General features: G+C 39.2%; 1 protein-coding gene across 1 annotated transcript in view; it reads left to right on the forward strand.

Annotated features, from left to right (window-relative positions):
• Positions 1-22,272, forward strand: part of col4a1 (collagen, type IV, alpha 1) — a 42,151-nt gene that overhangs the window by 14,468 nt on the left and 5,411 nt on the right. Inside the window, exons 2-40 of the mRNA XM_055031473.1 lie at positions 6,541-6,594; positions 8,597-8,686; positions 9,180-9,224; positions 9,335-9,379; positions 9,575-9,637; positions 9,772-9,825; positions 9,937-9,963; positions 10,055-10,129; positions 10,216-10,278; positions 10,364-10,399; positions 10,472-10,510; positions 12,487-12,576; positions 12,677-12,712; positions 12,829-12,888; positions 13,022-13,057; positions 13,156-13,200; positions 13,313-13,345; positions 13,632-13,692; positions 13,836-13,871; positions 14,630-14,776; positions 14,870-14,953; positions 15,132-15,209; positions 15,774-15,844; positions 15,932-16,123; positions 16,525-16,693; positions 16,772-16,864; positions 17,026-17,130; positions 17,248-17,345; positions 18,421-18,571; positions 18,667-18,780; positions 19,045-19,212; positions 19,831-19,920; positions 20,010-20,162; positions 20,246-20,344; positions 20,443-20,532; positions 20,881-21,020; positions 21,346-21,472; positions 21,577-21,657; positions 21,999-22,097. Coding sequence (XP_054887448.1) covers positions 6,541-6,594; positions 8,597-8,686; positions 9,180-9,224; positions 9,335-9,379; positions 9,575-9,637; positions 9,772-9,825; positions 9,937-9,963; positions 10,055-10,129; positions 10,216-10,278; positions 10,364-10,399; positions 10,472-10,510; positions 12,487-12,576; positions 12,677-12,712; positions 12,829-12,888; positions 13,022-13,057; positions 13,156-13,200; positions 13,313-13,345; positions 13,632-13,692; positions 13,836-13,871; positions 14,630-14,776; positions 14,870-14,953; positions 15,132-15,209; positions 15,774-15,844; positions 15,932-16,123; positions 16,525-16,693; positions 16,772-16,864; positions 17,026-17,130; positions 17,248-17,345; positions 18,421-18,571; positions 18,667-18,780; positions 19,045-19,212; positions 19,831-19,920; positions 20,010-20,162; positions 20,246-20,344; positions 20,443-20,532; positions 20,881-21,020; positions 21,346-21,472; positions 21,577-21,657; positions 21,999-22,097 — 3,337 coding nt within the window. The remainder of the gene's footprint in view (positions 1-6,540; positions 6,595-8,596; positions 8,687-9,179; positions 9,225-9,334; positions 9,380-9,574; positions 9,638-9,771; positions 9,826-9,936; positions 9,964-10,054; positions 10,130-10,215; positions 10,279-10,363; positions 10,400-10,471; positions 10,511-12,486; positions 12,577-12,676; positions 12,713-12,828; positions 12,889-13,021; positions 13,058-13,155; positions 13,201-13,312; positions 13,346-13,631; positions 13,693-13,835; positions 13,872-14,629; positions 14,777-14,869; positions 14,954-15,131; positions 15,210-15,773; positions 15,845-15,931; positions 16,124-16,524; positions 16,694-16,771; positions 16,865-17,025; positions 17,131-17,247; positions 17,346-18,420; positions 18,572-18,666; positions 18,781-19,044; positions 19,213-19,830; positions 19,921-20,009; positions 20,163-20,245; positions 20,345-20,442; positions 20,533-20,880; positions 21,021-21,345; positions 21,473-21,576; positions 21,658-21,998; positions 22,098-22,272) is intronic.

Genomic DNA, 22,272 nt, shown 5'->3' on the forward strand with positions numbered 1-22,272 from the left:
TGATTCAGTAGATTGCCTTGTAATTGTCTTTCTTATCTGCGCCTGAGAGAAGACGGGAGCCTGTTCGCTCCACTTTGGCACACGTAAGAAGAAGAAAATGTTTCTGTGTTACTGCAGTCAGTCTGCAAGAAGACCCAGATGTTTCTGTAAAAGTTCAGATATGCTAACAACTTAGCAAGGTTGCACAATGTTTACAGTTGGGACACAGAACTAAAATCTCATCGGATGTCATCAAATGTAATTAGATGAGCCAACTTGAGAACCCAAACAGCCAAACGCCCAAAACACAGCGCAAAATATAAACACAAAAACTGTGTGAAGCAATAATATGGCTAACCTCGCAGGGCAAATCTGTATTTAGAGGGATTGTGACAGTCTAGATTGCAGAAATGTTTTAAATGTATTTTTGTCCCCCCTCCTATAGTATGGATCCACGCCTGTCAAATGCAGCTTTTATGTAAAGCTTAGACAGAAACAAACTCAGAGAATTTTGGAATTTGAAACAGAAATCTAAAATGTTGAAATTTTGGAACATTTAAATGTGAGCCTGAACTTTTTCATTGTGAACATGGACCTTTTCAAACTACATCAAGTTAAAAAACACAGAATGTCAGTGCTTTTAGTGGAAATGTATGTGACTGACCATACATTTCAATTTATAAAGTGGAAGGACAATTATTTGTAATCAAAGTTTATAAAACCACCCAGAGACTTCCTACATTTTGACAGGTTAGTTTAGGTTAAAAAAAAACTCATGAGGATCTTTTTTTTTTATTTTGCCAAAGAGTCACAATTGAACTTAGATCTGGACTTTAATTGTTCCATTGTAACACATGGACATGTTTGACTTGTGAGAAACTTCATATGACTTTCTTTCAATAATGGTTTCCACCTCGCTAGTCTTCCATCAAACACTTTTACCACTGAAAGATTCATCCACCTAAGCTAAGGACCTCTGCAGCTCCTCCAGAGTTGGACCTCTCTGCGTCTTCACTCTGGTTAACATTCTCCTTGTCCAGTTTGCCAGATTAGAAAGAAAGCATGTCTGGGTAAAGTTAAAGCTGTCCTGGACACTTTCCAGTTTCAGATTATGGATTGAGCAGTAAATATTGTTTTATAAAATAGTTTCCACAACTCTATCGCTGACATACCTGGTGTTCCCTTTGGTTTTCATGGAGGGGATTATTTACCAATGATCTCTAACAAACCTCTGAGTCTTTTGCTGGACATCTGTATTTATGCTAAGTGTGTTTTACACACACTTGATTCCATGTAATTTAATGGCTTTTGGTATTTTCCACAGGGTTTCCTTTAGGCATCTCTGTAAAGGGGGCTAAGTACAGACAATTTGAAAACCATATACAATTGTCCAAATTATACCAATTACCAAAATAATCCAATGAAATTCATTAAAGTTTGCAGTAACAATGCATCAAACTGCACTGTAGTTGCAATCCCACTGATTTTTACTCCATAAAAATCAGTGGGATTGCAAATGAAAAAACATGCAACTATTCTGTTAGGACTGATCTGGAAAAATCTGGCTTACCCTTTGACTGCGTGACACAAGGAAGCCTATTGTGTGGATGCTACAGTGGAGTTGCGTGAGGAATCTCTGGCATGCTCAGCAGCAGTTAAAATGTGCGGCTGATTTATTTGCCTTATTTATCAGTGAAATCCGTATCAGTGTGGAAGAAAGGCTCCTCGGATCTCTGAGCAGAGGAGATAACAGAGAGAAGGGCAAAAACTCTATTCCAGGGTTCTGTTTAAGTAACAATAAAGCATGTTTAAATTATTTTCTTCCACTGTTTCAGACAGATCCTAAGACCTTTGCCTTCATATGGATTGAAGGCGTCTTGACTTCAGCAATGGTACGAGGTTGTAGCATGAGGAATGTGCTGAGAATGTGGTGTTGATTTAACGCAAAACCTGCTGAAGACACTGGCCAGATGTTTGTGTGATCTTCTGCTTCCTTTAACATGGTGCAAGAGATGCAGGCAAACAGCTCCAGCTGTTGTGCTGCATGTATCGTCCGTTTGGAGCAGCTGCTGGAATGGGAATGGTTCTGCCCTCCTGTGGGAAAAAAAAGAGACTGGAAACATGTTAAGGAAACCAACAATTGCACTCAGGGAAAATGAAGGGAACTTATTTGTACCGTTATTGGAGGTTGGCTGTTGCTCCTGGTGAGTAATTTTAGCCGCTCTGGAAAGAACAGAACGTCTGAGTCATACAACTAAAAAAAAATAAAAAATACAGAGTAAATTTAATGGCTTATTCTCCTGAGAAAGAATTAGAACTAGATATTTTACACCTGACACATCATAGTTAGTACCTTATGAACATATAATATGGTCTGTGAGTAGCTAATTCAGCAAACTATTTTAATTAGTGTGAGAATGTTGTTTCTTTCTCCTCTAGAGTAAAATTGCAGAGTGTTTGTAGCTTTAGAAGTAAAGAGTCACACATGCTTTCTAGGTTAAACAGTTTACCATTTAAATTATGCAACACTTTTTTGCGTAGTACCGTACACTCTCTGGAAAGTTTCAAAGTAAAAACTAAACACCACAGAGTTTTTTCCCCCCAAAGAATACACTCAAATGTTGTCATTTCAGGGTAGTATTCTTGTATAATAACTGTGTATGGGCTAAGTTGTGAATGTTGGGGTGTTTTTACACCTTTTAAAACATAGTTTATCCTTTCTTACATAATGTTTTGAAGAGATTATCATAATGGTTGAACTCGGGTCCTGCCAAAAGTATATAGGTAGTTTCAAAGTAAAGCAAGCTATTTAATACAGATAAAAAACAGGAGTGAGATGTTTCCTTGCCAATATTCTCATGGCATAAACCTTTCTGAGAAAATGATGGTTCTAGTTTAACTGCAATGGAGGATTGTTTGATGAGATGAAAAAACTGCAGAATTAAAATAGTCAGTGGCAGAATAAGTTCATCTGATAAGCTTAAAGCAGATTTTAAAGAAAGATATTATATATATATATATATATATATATATATATATATATATATATATATATATATATATATATATATATATATATATATATATATATATATATATATATAAACTTGATTAAAGTTGAATATGTGCCTTGACCTTCTTTTCTGCCTTCTGTCTTAAATTTATTATATTTACCACATTTCTAATCAGCATCTGATTTTAAAAAGCCCAGTCAGTCAGTCCTGATTTTCATTTGGACTGACATGTTTCCTGCCTTCATGTCAGCATCTTTCGATCAGTACTCCCTGCAGACGGACACCTCTTATCTCCAGAGCAAGCATTACTCATCCCTTCCTCTCCAGGGATTGTCTCAGAGCTGTGTCTTTCTGTCCCATGATGTCAGACGTATCAACAGACTGTTGATCAAACATCTTTTGGGAAGATTCTTCATCACATGTGATCTGCAGGGCCTCTGTCACACATCCGCAGTCAGAGACTTCTTTCTGCAACATTTTAGTCTGTGAGCGTGCCACAGACACAGCTACACCCACTCCTCTATCGCTCCGCTGTCGGCCCTTTTTGTATCTATAACATTGTCTTTTAAAACAAACTTTCAGCTCGGTGTTTCCCTGCCAGCTCCAGCCACAGTAAACAACCACAAACACTGTCATACACACAGTCATGATAAGGCACTGTCTTGTGCAGCATCCAGCAAATGTAAGCAACCTGCCAGCACTCGCCATGGTGATTTTCACAGTTTGGAGACATCCAGACGACCTGCCATCCTGACTCGACTGTGAAACAAACACTTGTCTGGGAACACGTGAGGCCTTCTGCTGCAGAGGTTTACTGGATCTGATACAGAGCTCACTGTCTCACCAGCCACTGAATACTCACTGTGGACATTAACACTCATTACTGCTGGGCCTGAGCTTTGGGTCTGTTTGCTCTGGGGAAGATCAAGTTGCCTGTGCAGAGTCATATCATCTTCATTTTCCCACTTTCTCACCGCCTACAGTTCCTTTAAAAAATATATGTATATTTCAGAAAAAAGCTTTGAGGACTTTCACATTAAATGTTCTTATAAATTCTCACTATTTTGTTCTACAAAACAGAATAGTTAAATGTTGCTGGGATTCAAACCAGGACCTTTTTGCAGCAATGCAACCAACTGAACCCCCATCTAGCTTAATGTTCCAATCAGACTTAATCATTATTGAGAGCAGTATGACATAGAGGTGGAAATATTGAGATGGCTGACATCATTAATGAATAGAATTGAGACAAAAATGCTGGAAAGAGAGGAAATCCAATCAGATCTATTTGTAGTCATTTAGAAAGTCGGGTAAGCTGGAAATTACTCTTAAGTGGTTGAATGTCAGAGATGAGGAGCAAGTCATAAGTACAAATCTAAAAGGAGAAGCCCTTAAAAAATTACACCATGTCTTTGGATTTTAGCCAAATAAATCTACATTAAATCCAGTTTATAATAGATAAATTGTGACATAGTGTGACTAGACTACAATTGACTAAATCACATTTTATTCTTAATGTGATTTTAAATGTGATATAAAAGTTTTTTTGGATGGCTCGTTCCTCTTTCTAAATGAAAACACCTGAAAACAGCTTACGTATTATATTTATGCTTATTTTCTATATTTACCTAATTTCAAAGTTTGTTTGAGTTCAAATATTAAAAACTGAAAAACAGAAAAAATAATTAAACACTTTTTCATAGTTTATCAAGCATAAACTTAAATATACATTATGTAATTTAAACATAATGTTAATTTCTTACTTTTATAGGACACACGTTTCCCAGTAAAGATGTGATAAATTAGTTTCCTGACAGTTAATTGGCTTTATCTGACAGATACAGGTCCTCCAAGACCTGTGGAGCAAAGTTGAATGATACAAAGTTTCTGATGCACACATAATAGAAAAGTCTACAGAGTTGAACATGCATGTAAAAACATTTCTGTCTTAGCTTTGAATCTCCATATGAACTAGTTCTCACATTTAAGCCATTCCTGCCCTTCAGCATTGTAGCTCCTTTATTTACCTGAGGAGTTGCGTGATAAGATCCACTTTAAATCTCCTTAAAAATATGACTCAGATCCCAAATCACACGGATCTAATCTACGATTCCAAGAGTCGTGAACAAGACATGCGTTTTGTGCAGATGTCCTATGAGCCTTTGAGCCTTCACGATCCAGCTGCTGTTTGGGTTTGTGAAGAAGATGTGTAAAGGATGAAGATGGGGGGGATATCAAAGAAAACCATTGTTCTTATCTACCTGCAGATTAGCAAGCTCTGCTTAGAGATCCAGCAGACATCACAGAGTGGGGTGAGAATGAGGAGCCCCCTGCCACACACTCCAACATGCAGGCATGTCTGCTTAGTTTGGCTGAGTCTGCTCAAACAGCAGAACTTTTCCATAATAAGGCCCACCTGTTCTGCTTTCACACAGTCAGTATTTGTTTCCCCTCTCTTTCTATTGTGGCGTTAGTTTGCTCTGAAGCAAGTGTTTTCTAGATTGCCCTGCAGGATGACTGGAAAAATGAAGCAATTAGGTAACTGGAAGCGGGGAGGTGAGATTGGAGTGAGTGAGAAATGTTTTAAGGAGCTGGATTTGAGAAAACACAAATGTTGTAGGCCACACTCGTGCAGTAAAACAAGGAGAACAAGTGCACTGGGATTGGCTGCAAAAAGACCTGGGATTGCTGTGGCTCTGCATGGTTTACAGGCCTGCATATTGATTCAATTAGCAGGTATGCTGGCCTGCAGCAGCAGTTATCAGTAACTGAGTTGAAGGTTGAGATGTGATAAACCATCGAGTGAAATTCTGCGTGTTTCCCCAGGCTGGAGAGTCGATGAGTAATTGTTGTTATTATTAGAAGAGTTGTTTATTTGTCTGTTCTGCGTCTGTGAGAACCGGAGAGAGGCAGAAATATGTGTGGTCAGAGGAGCTGTGTACTTTTCTTCCCAATCGTGCAGAGCCTACCCTCGCTCTCACAGCATCTTGGCTGGAAGTCTTACACGTGAGTCTAGCAACAGCTGGAAGAGGGAGAGTAAAAGGAAGAGAGCAGCAATGTGGAAAGACAGAGCCAAGACAGTACAGGCCAGTTCCCAGGCTCCGGCCTCCGGAGACCACAGAGGAAAGGAAGCGGGGTGGGTGTTGGAGGGCGGTGGAGGGTAGAAACCAGCTGTGTTCAAGCCCTTCTGGCTGCATGTAGGTGATTCCCTGCATGGGGCTTTTGTGGTGATAAGGTGAGAAATGAAAGCCACAAGAAATTAAATAAATCGAATTGTAAATTTAGCAATAAATTCCTCACTTTTTAACTGAAAAAGTTTGGTTCATTTAATTTCCTCTCATGATCTCCATATTCTGTGACAGGAAATTTTTTATTAATCATAATTAATATGGTTCATTAAATATCTGGCTGAACAAACATACTCCAATCAACAGCAGATTATAAAAGGTAAAAGGGATTCATAACGTGCCTCTACTGCCCTCATGTGGCCAAATTGCACTTTCTCCTGCAGTGTTGAAATTTTATTTCTGTTTCTTTTTATTTTCAGGGTTGTGGAGCTTCATGTGGAAAATGTGACTGCAGTGGAGTGAAGGGCGCCAAGGTAAAACTTTCATGTTTACATGTTTATCATTGTGGTATTTCACCTACATGCTTCCTGCACATTTATTATTATCCCTGTTCTTTTTCACATTTTGTCACAAACTTCAATGCATTTTACTGCAGTGCCTAACTTTCAAGTGCAAAGAAAATATTTTTCTATTTTTTCTCATTTCTCATATTTTGAGAAATAAGAAACAGCTTAAGTCCTGTTTGCAGTTTCCCACAAGCCATGGAGGAGACAGGTAAAACAAGCTGCTCTGGTTAGTTGAAAAAAAAAAAAAATCCCACAGCAAATCTTTGTGAGAGCTTAAGACCAAAGTTGGACCTGTAGGTAAACATGCAGTGGGTTTGGACGTGAGCAGAGAGCCAGACGCACACAGAGATCAGTTTCAATTAGAGCATGTCGGCGCACTCAGCTGAGCTGCAGGACTTAATCCCATCAGATGGAGGGAAGCTTACAGTTACAGACACACAGAAGCCACAACACACCAGTGAGCCGTTCTTCTGTCAGCACGCTGAGATTAGCGATAATCATTAAACAAGAACATAAGAGAAGAATATCAGCTCAGTAGGTCAAAGGAAGTTTGTTTGAAATACATTTGCAAATTTAGCCAGACATGCTGCAAAGACGGCTACAGATTTTCCTTTAATTTAAGAGTCTTCAGTTCCTTCTGTGGAAGATTAAAATAGAAATTTATCCATAAGCACAGAAAGGGTGTGCTTAATGATCTGTTCATATGTTCCTAATTGTATTACGATGTTATATTTATGTTTTTATCCTGTCAGGGAGCTAGCCAGAACTTAGAGAAGTCTACTGATTCAACATTGTAGAAGTTCATCTTATGTACTCAGTAACTGAACTCTTTCTGCTTTAGAGGAGCTGTACACTATGTTGTTTTGTCAGATCCCTGCAGAATGTTTTAGTCTCTTGGTTTTTCAGATTCAAACATCACTGCACAAAAAATCCTTCCTTTGGTTGTACAACTGTATTTTCCATGTTAACACAGAGGTAATCCACATGGGTGTACATGCAATCTTTCTCTTGACTGATGCAAGCCTGGTGTTGTGAAAATCAACCCTATAATAATAGCTTTGACATGAATGTTTTCCCCTGGCTTAAAAAAAAAAAATAGTGTTAGCTTAGGATGATGCTGCCATCTGGTGTCTCACAGTGGAATAGCTCTCAGTCAGTCTGGATAAATCCATCCGTCAATTTTCAGTAGCCAGGATGTCACGGGCTAAATAAATAAGTAAAAACTTACATAACACAAAACATTAATAAGAATAAAAGAATTGTGCTTTCATTCTAAGAGTATTAGTAAAATAGATGTTTTAAGAAACTCAGAGGAAGTTCATGAAGCAAATCTGTTTCCTCCATGTTTCTCAGCTGCTTTGCTTCCACTATGTGCTTTATTTCATGAATCAGATTCAACTAAATGCATGAATTCATGTCCACTACATTCAGCTGATTGGACCAATTTGCAATCAGATTCATTAAATAGGGAAAACATTCATTTTCTTCAATATTTACATTTTATTAAACCAGATTTAACTTTTTTTTCCCAAATCCTTAAACATATCTGTCAGGAAGAATAAGGTTGGAAACTTTCTTTAAATTCATCAGTAATGTTGCACATGATCTATTCATTTAAATGCTTAATTTAGAAATACAAAGCATCATATATGATATATATTATGTATTATAATATAGGTTTTTGTTCCTAAGAGTTTCAATGTGTTTGTTACATCTTGTTACTGTACTTAAAAAGGGAAATAAGGCTGCTTGGTGCAGAGCCGTCCTCTGCATCTTGTTTTAGAAGAAGAAATATATGCACACAAGTTCTGACCACCATTGAATTTGACCCTGAGTGACTGTTAGGTTGCACTGACTGAAATGTCTGATCTCATTCAATCATGTGTTCTGTGTTTGATCTCCTTTTATTGTAAACAAAGTTTAGTGATGAAAACATGCATTTTCTGCTCTCTTGTCATGTTTACCACAGGGTGAGCGTGGATTTCCTGGCCTTCAGGGTAATATGGGATTTCCAGGAATGCAGGGGCATGAGGGCCCTCCTGGGCCAATGGGCCCCAAGGTAGATGAACATGTTCAGTAACACCCATTTAAAAGTAAATTGCATGTTTGAGTGTTTTTCTTAAATTGTTTAAAAAAAAGAAAAAGTGGTAAAGTTCACCAAATCTCCAAAACTTGTGCTAAAACTTCAACTTCACCATAATATTCAATTCATTCATAAAAGAAGCCAACTTTTCCCATTCTTGTTTTAAAATAGCAAAGAATATGTTCACATTTTTCTAAATCAAAGATCTATGTTCAAACTCTCATATTATTATTTTTAAATGTATTTGCTTATATGTGTGGGGTACACAGATGTGAATATACGCAGCATTTTATAGTGAATTATTTATGCTGCTTTTATATATATTTTCCTTCTTGTTGCTGCTGTAATAAAACTAATTGCTCAAATGATACATTTTCATTATGTAAACATTTAAAAAAATTTATGGACATTTCTATCTCTTAAATAAATAAATATTTTAATACCAGTCATTCCATAATTTATTCCACAGGGAGATCTAGGAGCACCTGGAGCTCCGGGACTAAAAGGAGTGCGAGTGAGTAATTAACCATCCATTACAAAAATGACGCCACTCAAACCTAATTTTTTCCATAAATACTCTAGCTCTAGTTTTGTATTGACTGGATGTGCTTGGTTATTTTACAGGGTCCTCCTGGTCTGCCAGGGTTTCCAGGGAACCCAGGATTACCAGTAAGTTCATTTTGTCTGCCAACCTGCCCTACATGCTGAAATGATTCAGTCAATTAATGGAAGAACGCTTCCATCAGTGGATTTTGTCGACTAAATTTATGCACGTGTTGAAGTCCACTTTGAATGTTAGATGGTAACATTCAAAGTGTTACCACTTTTGGTAACTGCATTATTAACTATCAACTAACTGCACAGGGCCTCAATGGAAACGACGGCCCACCAGGCGCGCCTGGAATCCCAGGATGCAATGGGACTAAAGTAAGCTGCATCTTTTTTCTCCTAGATTTTGAAGGATATTGTTGCTTTGAGGATTTTGGACACTCTTTGCACGTTTATGTTGTTCTCATAACTGTTATTTTTTAATTGCTGATGGTCTGATGTCTGTGTTTCAGGGCGAAAGAGGAATAGACGGCATTAATGGTTTTCCAGGACTTCAAGGGCCGCCTGTAAGCAGCCAGCAAATGTTCTCTACTCACCAGAGAACAAGAGCCTTCATCAAACAGACTTAGTTTTTATTGCTATGCTCATAAGCTTCTTTTATTTCTTCTGTCTTTCAGGGCCTCCCAGGTCTGGAAGGAGTGAAAGTAAGTTCATAGAGCTTTCATATTTTTGCCATGGACTATTTCCTAAATCTTCTACTGTAATAACATGCTGATGACCTCATGTCTTTTACAGGGAGATCCTGGTGATGTGATTGGGTTTGTCCCCCGTAAAGGAGACAGTGGGATTCCTGGCTCACCTGGACGACCTGTTAGTACTACATAGCGTTTGTTTGAGGACATGCATACCTTAAGCAATGCAATAACGTCTGTCCTCGATTTGTCTCTCTCCCTCAGGGACCACCTGGAAACTTTGGACTAATTGGACCTCCAGGCCCCAGAGGATACCAAGGATACAAAGTGAGTACAAAACATGTCAAAGCATCAATAAAAACTCAGCATCTCCTGCCAGACTCATTTTTAACCACCTTTAACTGATTGACAGGGGGATCCTGGACCTCCCGGCCCTCCAGGAGAGAAAGTGAGATCATTCATCTTTAACGTGGTTGTTTGACTTTGTTTTATCAATAACTTTGTTTTTATTTGTCTCCAGGGTGACAGGTTGGCCTTTGTGAGTGAAAAAGGAGATAAGGTGAGAGCTTTGTAAGAGTTTGTTGACAGGATTTTTCGATTTATTTATGTTCTTGTGTAGTTTTCCTACATCTATTCTGCAAGCATAGTAAGGATATCTTAAATACAATGTCAGTGTCGACCTATTTGAAAAAACATTAAAAGCATTTTATTTTTATTTTTATTTTATTGTTACAGTATGTTTATCCTCAACAGTAAAATATGTGTGGCAGCACTGGATGAAACTCAGGAAAATTGTGCAATTAAAATTTCTGGACCCAAATAATAAGTTGCTCAACAACGCCACCCTGGGAATTTCACCGAGTGAATATTACCTTCCTTTTAAGGCACGCAGGTTCGGTTATGCATGGAATTGAGACATCTGAGACAATTTCAAATTTACAAAAAGCTATTTGTTAAATTCTTTTAAAATACTCTTTTTAAAACCAGGTCTTTATGACAAAAAACTAAAAAAACAGAAGAAACTACCGGAGCTGAGGTTACCGACAGAAGGGGCCACTATAGGGACCGCATCCACCAAACACAGCTAACAAAAACACTTTAAAGCCCCAGACACAGTGAGACAACCCAAACTCAGGGATCACGGCACACAGAAGAGGAAGAGACCCTCACCACACCAGCACCGCCACCGGACCTCAGCAGTTGCCAACAGCTAATAAATGCAACAAGCTTGAGCCTAATACAACAAAAGAAAAACAATGTCAGCCCAAATTAATCAACAATTATATAAAAAATCAAAAAGGCTAGAAACAAAATAAATAATAATAAGGAAAACATAGAAAATACAAGCTGAAATATCATCAAAACCAGGTGTGGCCCTCTGGCCTCACAGCAGGAGGCGAACTGGCCGCATCATAAACACCACTTTAAATGGGGCGCGTGACCTCCACGACAGTCCAAATTTGACTGGTGAATGTGCAGAAATCCAGGAGACAAAAGAGCAGCAATGGGAGACCTATGAAAGTTAATTAGTCACCATTTCAAACAAAACCGCAACAAACTGGAGCTTACAATGAGCGTTAATTCCTTACCTGCCAATCCACACAAACGCACACACACTCGCAGAATGAGGAAGAGGAGGAGAGCTTAAATTAACTTAAATTTTGATTTTCTGACAAAGATCAGCTATAATGCAGGGAGAGAGAACAGAAAATCAGAGCAGCATGCACCACACTTAGCGACTTGTTGCAATTTACCGCCAGAAATCATGAGACGTCAGCCACACAGTGGGAGCAGGAGGAAGACATGTGTCTGACCAGACGCAGCGGTCAGACACATGTCACATACCCACTTTACCCAACCGGAACGTCTCACCTGGAAACTATTTCTGTACAAAAGTATATATTTCTAAACCACTACATATGTTTCAGGGTTGAAATCCATGACAGTTTTGCAATGTATTATTTGTGTTATTTGTTTATTTGTATTATTAAGTTATTTGTAATATTATGCATTATTTGTACTTAGAGCAAATGGAGGTCAGTTTTATCTGTGGCTCAGTCGAGTCCCAATCTTTGGACATTTGCTTGTTTCCTGTCCGATTACTGTGAATGACGCCCACTCTCACCATAAAAGTGTCACTATACATTTGCTGTATTTTTTAATATGGTACAATTTATTATCTGTCACAGTCTGAGTCACGGTGTGGCATCTCATTCCATCAAAACTGGCATCCTCACCAGACTGTTGTTGTCAGGGATGTTGCATGGTGGGTTCACCGAACAGAAAACGATTGCAGATTTGGCCCCAAATATATATATATATATATATATATAAAAAACCCCAAATCTGAATCTGGTCTGTTTATAGGTGCACCTCCCTTTACTGTCCACAATGACTTTCTTAATCTAAATCATTTCCCTCATGTATAATTAAGCATATTAAGTATTATGTGTTTTGTAGGGTATAAATGCATCTTTTTTTCCATTAAAATTGCTTTTACCCTTGCCAGTTTAGTGACCAGATATGTATTTGCAGGGCGAACGAGGACTCAGAGGCCCACCTGGGCCTCCTGGACCATCTGAAGAAGCGACGGGACAGACCACAGTTCTTGTACCGGGACCACGGGTGCTCATTCAGTGCTTCAAAGATTAAATAAAAAAACAACAAAAAATCTATTTACAATTTGTGTTATTAATTATCTTCTGATTGCTTTATGTCCCAATAGGGGGAGAAAGGACTGAAGGGTGACAGAGGCGAGAAAGTTAGTACTTTATCATCATAATATGGCGTCAAATTTGTAATAGAGAAAGAAAGTTTTCTCTCATTAATCTTTAATAAAACTCTTGATTTCTTTTTTTTTTTCTTTTTTTTTTCCAGGGCTTCTGTCTCCCTCATCAGAAAGGAATCAAAGGTGAACAAGGCCCACCTGGACCAAGAGTGAGTTTCTGTCAATCATATCTACAAAATAGCTAATAACTAAACAAGATATTAATTTATGCTTTGTCCTCCCAGAGGATTAATTTATTATTTTATGGTAAAATTAAACAACAAATTTTACGTCTTTATTTAGGGTAAACCTGGTAAAGATGGAGAATTTGGGATAAAGGTAATGCTGATATTTATTATCTATCTGCAAAGCTTTCCAACAGGAGCTTTCTTTTATAGTTTTTATCGATAATTAACATGCGACCTATTCTCCTGCAGGGAGAGAGAGGCTCACCGGGAGTTCCTGGATTCACTGGTTTGTCGGTAACAACTCAAAGCTTATGGGCTTTCATATTCTAATTCTAATTGAAATTACGTTTCATGCATGTTAAACTGACTGACGAAGCACAGGCTAATTTTTTTCATCTGGTTTTAGGGCGAAAAAGGAGAAAGAGGACCACCGGGTTACGTAAGTAATTCCTCTCATTTGTGTTTTTACATTTTCCATTCATTACGTTTTTTATGTAGTGCCAGTTCACAACAAATGCCATTTCACAGCACTCTACAGTCAAAAAATGTTGCAATTTGTAAATAAATACATGTATATAGATACTACTACTACCAATAATAATTCAATTGTTTAGACAGATTCAATGTCTATTACATTCAGTAACCAATACTACTTTTAGCTTTAAGATCTCTTGTAGAAATTTAGTATGAAACTGTGAAAGTCTGATCTAATCTCTCCACTGCAGGCTGAAGGTCCACCTGGCCCTCCCGGCCCACCTGGTCTCCCAGGGATATTGGGAGAAAAAGGTAGAGATGTGTTACTGTTTTCTGAAAAAATACTTGTGTTTTTATTTTTAGCAAGAGCATCTTGTTCCACATGCTTTCAGACACTTGAGATCACTCCTAACATCATCTGTGGTTTTCATTTATGTCTCGATTCTAATCTTCAGGTTTTCCTGGTCCTCAGGGAGAACCTGGCCCACCAGGTAAAATATGATGGGTAGACAGTTGTTGTGAACAGTGATGCGACACTTCATTTGAGTGCATTTTACGTTTCTGATTTTTCTATAGTATTCTGTGCAACTTGGAGCAACTCTGTGACACGAGCTTTAAGCAATCAGAGGCAGCTCATAATACAAGCCTATTAAACAATGCAGGATTTCAAATACTTTAAGGAAAACTTGGGATTGGAATGTTATTGCTTTGTAGTTAATATCACATTGTGTCACCCCGCTTATGTTAAAGGGGACGTTTTAAAGTAAAAACAACTCAAAGCGCCTCAGTGTTTTTGGCAATGATCTTCACAATTTAACATCAGAAATCAGCAGGCTCTACGTCTCACCAAGCAACCCAAGCAGAGCTGTTGGAAAAGAAGTGTTTTGTTATTGACTTACATCCACAATAAATCATTCGCTGCGTTCTTGTTGGTTGAACATGAGGCTCTTTTTCAAACATGTGTAACTGTGTAATAGAGTTACACATGTAAAAGCTGAGCTGGGGGGCGTGGCCAGTTTATTTTGATTTAAATCTTGACATAATCGGCCACCAGGGAGTTTTGGAGGCATTGACTTTACCTATAATGCTAGAGTCCCTTTTAGTTGATGTCTCTTCACACACATCTACTCAAAACTTTGTAGGGAGTAAAAAAAACAAAACAAACAACAACAACAAAAACGTATGAATTTGTGAATTGTGTGAATCGAATAGAGCTTTTGTTCTCTAATTTCACTTTTGTGCATCGCAGGCGTCTTCGTGGAGGGTCCTCGTGGAGATCCTGGGGTGAAAGGAGACAGGGGTGACAAAGGGGACAGAGGCAGAGATGGAGAACCTCTTTATGGACCACCAGGAAGACCAGGTCCCGTCGGACCCCCGGGGCCACCAGGATTAGCACGTAGGTCTAAGTCATGCTTTAATTGACTTGATTACGGCTCCACAAAATGTTTTGATCATCAAACCCATCTGACGATGTATGTTGCCTTCCTAGCTGACCCTGAAGAGTGTAATATGGAGAAAGGAAACCCTGGTCCACCTGGACCTCCTGGATTATCAGGGGAGGAGGGACAAAAAGGTAAGAAAAGCAGTAATGTTACTCCAGATCTATTAAAATCAATCAATAAATGCATTTATCTCTATAAAACAACAGTATTTATGTGTTTGGTGACATTCAGCACTCCTGCCGCTTGACTTTCTAACCTCATTTAGTCAAACCACAGATTATTAAATTATGCTGCTTTGCCCAATTCCAGGTGATAAAGGAGACACTTGTGTTCGTTGTGATGGTCGACCTGGACCACCTGGCCCTGCAGGTGTTAAAGGAGAGCAAGGTAGGTGTAGTTTGGGGCTGTTTATACGCAAGAAAGTAGTCCCCCCAAAAAATGTCCACATTTCAGTGTAAAACTTCTGTTCACAATTGAAAATTTGTTAATCATTGGTGAGCATGTACATTTCATCACACTTAGTAAATATGAACGGTCTTGAAGAAAATTATTTATTTCAGTAACTGAATTATACAGATTACATTTAAAAATATGGACTTAATGAGAAGCATGTTTTATTCATGCTTAAACATACTTTTAATCTGACAAATGATCCTCCTGAGAACACCGATTCTAATTTCATGAATTTATGCTGTATACACACAATTGTTGTCGATTTTGAAAAAAAAAGCAGTTATACAGTTATTTCGGTTATTTACGTTAGTATGTGGCTCATTTAAGTAAAAATAGAATAAGTACAAGACTGTTTTCATATATAACTGCGCTTAGCTTTTGTCTAATAGGATGTTTGCAAACTAGTTTCTGACTTTAACTAAAGCCCAAACTTGGTTTCGAGTTTTTCGATGAAGCACATGTTCAGTTTTAAACTCAACATCCCATTTTATTTGCCAGGACCACCAGGCGCGGTTGGAGGTAAAGGAGAAAAGGGTCGCTCTGGTTCACCTGGAGAACCTGGAACACCTGTGAGTATAAAATGGCGTCTGCATATTGACAACGTAATTAATATTCAAGTGATGCCAGTATCTAAACTGATATACGTTTTTGTGTAGGGTTCTCCGGGACCTCCTGGACTGATGGGGGCTCCTGGCGCTGTAGGGGAACCTGGAGACATTTTCATAGTGCCTGGTTCTAAAGGGGAGAAAGGTCTTCCTGGACGTCCTGGATTACAAGGACAACCTGGGAGGGAAGGACTGCCAGGGAGAGATGGACTCCCGGGTCAACCGGGCCTCAAAGGAGAACCTGTGAGTGCATTAAAGCAGTGAATACACACAGTTAAGTAGACTCATGAATTAATTCTTCAGTAAATTCTGATTATTTTACCATTCACCATTGTATTAGCACAATACAAAATAATCTCAAACTTTATTAAAGTTTAAACATGAATAAGTAATTTCATAATATCAGAGGTTACTGATAAAAATGTTATTGAAGTAAAATTCTTGAACATGACCAGACAAATCACCATAAAGAGAACAAATTTGTGAATATTTACAAGACAAGCAAAAAGACAGACCATGCACATCTTGAAAACAGAATCTCATAAAGTTTAATTTGGATTTACTTGGAATAACTATCATTTTTTCAAATGGCAAAGTATTTCTTAAAAAAAAACTTTTTATTTCTTTTCTTTTACGTCTTCGAGGCCAAAGAAGGCATCAAAGGTGAACGTGGCCCAGAGGGTGACCCCGGCATCGTAGGGCCTCCTGGAGAAAGGGGCCCCCCTGGTATTCCAGGGTTTGGCCGGCCAGGTGATCCAGGAGAGAAAGGCAGTCAGGGACAGCCAGGCCGACCAGGAGCTCCAGGACGACCTGGTAACCATAAAAACAATCGATGCAAACCCAACTGTCCAATTTCTGCAGCGTTTTGCTGAATGTCCTGCTTTATATCAGGTCTGAAAGGAGAGCCAGGTAAAGGCATTAGCAGCCCGGGACCCCCGGGGCAGCCTGGACCACGGGGAGCCAGTGGCATGCCGGGACTTCAAGGTCAGTAACAGCATTGCCATCATCATCATCATCATCATCATCATCATCATCTGAAGTCATTCTGTGTCGATATCAGTGTGCTTTCTTCATATTTGAATCTCAGATTCTAATCCAGTCCCTGAAGTTTGTTAAATTCATTGTGAAAAATGTCGTTCTTGCAGGTGACAGAGGTGAACCAGGTGTCCAAGGTCTTCCAGGCTTTCCTGGAGTAAAAGGGGAACAAGGACCACCTGGAATCGGCTTTCCTGGTCCAGCAGGTGCAAAAGGTGAGTCTCGTGACCCAAAAAATAAAAAATAAATAAAAAAAGAAGGTATTTATAGTGATCACATGCACTTTGGAATTTAAAAAGGAACCCAGAGAAAATGTGTTGTATGTGTTGTAGGTATCAGTGGAATCCCTGGAGCCCCAGGACTACCTGGAGAGCCAGGGAGACCCGGACAGGACGGCTCAACTGGAAAAGCTGGTCCACCTGGACAAAAAGTGTGTATTTGTCGACTTGTGTTTGTGTTGCATCCAGTGCTGTTAATAAACTCTGGGTAAAGATGTGGACAAGATGGTTTGCTAAAACTGGGCAAAGTAAAAATAATTTAAGAAATCCATGCAGAGATTTTTTTTACACTTTTTCTGAAAGCTAAACCTGATTTATCTGGATCTGTTGACCAGCAGCTCCAGTTATGTTTTTTCTTTTTTTTTTGACTGTAGCTAGAAAGACGTTTAAGTGAGCAGCTACGTATGTTTTATTGTCAGTATAATCACATTTTTGAAACTCAACCTTCCAACAATGACATGTTCTCCTGTCTTTCCTCTATTAAATGAGATCTAAGTTTTGGTGCAGTGTCATAATTTTGCCTAGGAGGAAAAGCTAGCTGTAGAATAGTAATTAGCAGTTTTCAGACTTCTGCCTTAACTGAACGCTGTGTTTTCTTGTTTCCCACATTTTGAAGCGTGATGTATGGAAATTAGCCTCTTCTTTATGTCGTGTGTTTTACTGCAGGGGTAGAAGTGATGCTTTTCAAACTACAAGATCCTTGACACATAATCAATTTAGAAAAAAGTGAAGCATCAATTACAAATATGCTTCATTTACATTTATTTCAATGGAGCAGTTAGGAGGCCAAGGACTATGAAAAATAATGGAAGTGATTATCAAAAAAAAAATAAAAAAAAAATAAAAAAAAAATATATATATATATATATATATATATATATATATATATATATATATATATATATATATATATATATATATATATATATATATATATATCATTCTGGTCAGATTTGAATTGGGTTAATCTAATTAAATGAAAGTAAAGTAGTAGTAAAAAATTAAAATTGCTGTAAGAGATACATTAGAGACTAAGATTATACAGTAAAACATGTCAACAGATGAAAGAATTGTGCACTAAAGGTAAAAACAAAATCAATCATCCTACAAAAATTGTGCTGTAAAACAATTCACAACTACATCGTCTATATTGTTTCATCTGAAACAACATTCTTGGATATTTTTTCTTGCGATATTAGATATCTGACAGTTTTCCCACCATTTCAGGGTGAGCCAGGACGGGGTCTTCCTGGACCTAAAGGTGCGCAGGGCTTCCAAGGAGTCACGGGTTTTCCTGGAGATAAGGGTGGCATGGGACTCCCAGGTATTCCCGGCTCAGAAGGACAGACAGGACCTCCGGGACCTCAGGGAGTTAAAGGTAACAAGACGTGGAAACTCTCCGGTTAAACCTCATTACATTTTGTCAATGTTGTGAACCAACTATGATTAAGCTATTTCATCTGATGAAAAAAGGTGACGTCGGACCTCCGGGACCACCCGGTCAGGTCGGCCAACCGGGTGCTCCGGGGAAAGGTTTGCCTGGTCCACAAGGCCCTCCAGGACCACGTGGAGAAACAGGACCTTACGGTGAGCACAAATTTAGCACATAGTTTTTGTTCATGGAAGGTATTTTGTCATTTTACAGTTGAAAAAAAACAAACATTTTGTTTGAATTTTTAACTCTGTCAGAATCTTTATGATCCTGGAAATACATACAAAAATAAAATCCTTCAAATAAGTTTGCTTCTATACAAGCCTAAATGTTAGCTTGGAATAGCTGTCTTCAGCTTTGGATGCATATTTCAGATCTTGACAAATGTAAAGAAAAAAAAATACATATGCTTTCTACAGGGAGAGAAGGTATAAAAGGAGAAAAGGGCTACCCTGGCCCTCCAGGCCTCGACATGCCGGGACCTCAGGGAGACAAAGGAGCTGCTGGCTTCCCAGGAGACCCCGGTACCAAAGGACTGCCGGGTCTGCCAGGCTTACCAGGCCGAGACGGGTTAATAGGGTACCAAGGTGAGAGAATCAACCGGAAGTGCACTCAGAGCTAAAACATCTCGAAAATGTTATTTTTTCCAATTTCTTTATTCGCTATGACTTCGTTCTCAAAGGTGTATTTGGGACAGTCGCGTCTAATCTCATGTCAGCATTTCTTCCTCTTGGTCTAATCTGTTAGCTTCAAACTTAAATCTGGAAACATGTGTCAGTGTACAACGAGTAGACTGAGACGACTCTCGTCAGATTTTTTGGCTGGTTTCTAATGTGGCTTTAATTGCAGTACCAGGAGTGACCAGCAGGAAGGAACTCCAGCAGATTTATTTACACTTCAAGAATAAAATGCTACGTCATACTGTTTGGATTTTGATATTTCATCTCCAAAACTCTTCTCTCTCCTGCCCCCTTCTGGTTTAGCCTAAATGTTCCTGTAGCTTAGCCGTTAAGCTTCTTCGAAATTTTAGTTTTTCTTTCAACTAGTAACAACTAATTTCATAAAATGACTGTTATGATTAAAAACTCCAGCTGTGATCCTATTATATAAGTATATGTACATGAAAAGTATCTTCAACTCTTGTAAGAATCCGTCAACAGTTGTGGTTTTACAACAGTGTGTGTGTTTGTTTGTGACTGCTGTAGGTCCCAAAGGTGAAATGGGGGTTATGGGAATTCCAGGAACTCCAGGATTCCCAGGACCACCCGGGCAACCCGGGTCGCCTGGTCTGAGAGGTGAGGCATACAGAATAACGACTCGAAGTGAGTTACCGGTCCCTGTTTGGGTTTCCTCAGTAGTAATCTTGTGTGACATTTCTTCCTAGGGGATCCTGGCGTTACTGGACCGAGAGGAGAGTCTGGGAAAGAAGGAGAGAAAGGTGAAAGGGGAGAGGAGGGTCCGCCAGGTCCTCCAGGAAATCTCACTCAAACCGACATGGAGCATATGAAAGGGGAAAAGGGAGACACTGGAGACCCAGGTATGAACTCGGCAATGAAGGCATTGATTTTTGGCTGTTTTTTTTTTCTTTTCCTATTTTAACGTAAATTCTCCACCGGTAAGGTGAACGTGGTTCTGCCGGAGCGAAAGGCCACCCTGGCGTTCAAGGAGAACAGGGAATGCCTGGCAAAGACGGTGCACCTGGATCACCTGGCCAGCCAGGTAGCTTAAACCATTCAACTTCAGCTCATTTTAATTGCAATAGCTTTGAGATGCGGGTGTCTACATGTCAGTGTTTGTGTTTTGCATCTGTTTCTCAGGTCAGAAAGGAGATCCCGGCTTTCCTGGAGATCCTGGTACCATGGGACCTCCAGGGCCAAAAGGTGGCGTGGGGGAGATGGGAATACCAGGTAAATGCATTGATAAAACACCTAAAATTGTTTTTGCACAGATACAATAGCACCAAAAGTTTCAAGAAATGTTTTAAAAAGACTCTGTGATGTTGTAGGATCTTTGAATTTGAGTTCACCAAGGCAACCCTCCAGAAGATGTGAAACATATGTTTACATTGATAAACACATTAACATGGACTCATTTGTGAAAAGTTTAAATTTTATAAAAAGTTTGATACAGCTGAAATTCCTATCAACTGATATCATTATTGCAAGCAAAAGTTGGCTTCAGCACAGTGAGCTACACTTCTATACAAATGAAGGCTTCATAAGTCATTTGTTTTACTGTTCTGTGTGGTTGTGTAGGTCCAGTTGGTCCAAAAGGATCCAAAGGAGACATTGGTACACCAGGTCATCCTGGGTTCAGAGGCACAGATGGTGAAAAAGGAGACCAGGGACTACCTGGCGAGCCAGGTATTGGTGTCCCTGGATTTCCTGGAGAAAAGGTAACCCACCTGATGAAACTGGCTTCCCATCATGCACCGAGTTCTTTGACGTGACAAGAGTTGATCTGAACAAGCCCAAACTTATCAGCACCACAGAACAATGTCTTTCCTGACATAATGATGAAACTTTGAAATGTACAAAATAGTGTCGTAGTGCAAAACAGGTAGCAGGATTTTTAGAATTTCTCACAGAAAAGCCTTCAAAACTCTGTGTGGTAGCAAACATAGACAGTCTCCTTGAACGCCACCACTCCTTGAACCACCAGCGTTCAAGGGTTTTACTGCCTGTCTCTCACCAACTCTCTTGATAATTTCACCCTCACAGGGCAGGACAGGTGAGCCAGGATTAACAGGATCCCGTGGAGACAAGGGTGAGAAGGGTCAGGAGGGAATGCCTGGCAAACCCGGCCTGCAGGGACCAAAGGGTGACAAAGGAGGCGCTGGCTACCCAGGTTCGATTTTAGACCGACCTTTTCATCTTTTGTATCCACCAGGACCTCTGAAGCATTTTTTAAAGGTGTGTGCTTTCCCTTGTTTGTGTCTTTGTGTTCTACAGGTCAGTCAGGCAGGCCAGGCGAGAAGGGCAATCCTGGACTTCCTGGATCTGCCGGAGAGCCCGGTCGTGAAGGTCGCCCTGGTATGTAGGTTTTCTGTTTTCTCAGCTAGAAAGAGCAGCGGTTGCTTAACATACAATAATACAAGTACAACACAATTATAGAAGTTTGATTTGATATGCCAAACATTTATTTGTATTGTTTGTGTGAAAATAGTTGGCATGGATCTCCTAAGCTAGCCTAAATAATTTAAATATTTTGTCTGCATTCCTCACTTTTTCATACTTTTCAAATAAAAAAAAGCATTTGTAGGTGTAAATTAGAAAGCACAAAGACAAAGCAGATCTGAAAAAAAAAGAGATTGTATCATTCTGAACAGCAGTGAAACAGGTACAGTAAATTTACATTTTCTGTTTTTCTTCAGGCGAAGGTGGCCAGCAGGGACCTCCAGGTCCTCGCGGAGACAAGGGTGAGCCTGGACGGGACGGCATCCCTGGATCCACTGGGGAGAGAGGAGACGCAGGTTAGCGCTTTATCACAAACTATGAGAAAGTGATTTGTTTCACCAGAGCAAAAATATTTAATGTTGATTTAAAGAGAGCAGCGGAACAGTTTTTCTTTAACGTTTCCTCTCCTACACATTCAGCTAAAGTTTTATTAAATTTGACTCTTGATTACAAAAAACTTTGAAAATCTTG

This window comes from Poeciliopsis prolifica, unplaced genomic scaffold (genome assembly GCF_027474105.1).
Source record: "Poeciliopsis prolifica strain line A6 unplaced genomic scaffold, Auburn_PproV2 SCAFFOLD007, whole genome shotgun sequence".
NCBI lineage: Eukaryota > Metazoa > Chordata > Actinopteri > Cyprinodontiformes > Poeciliidae > Poeciliopsis > Poeciliopsis prolifica.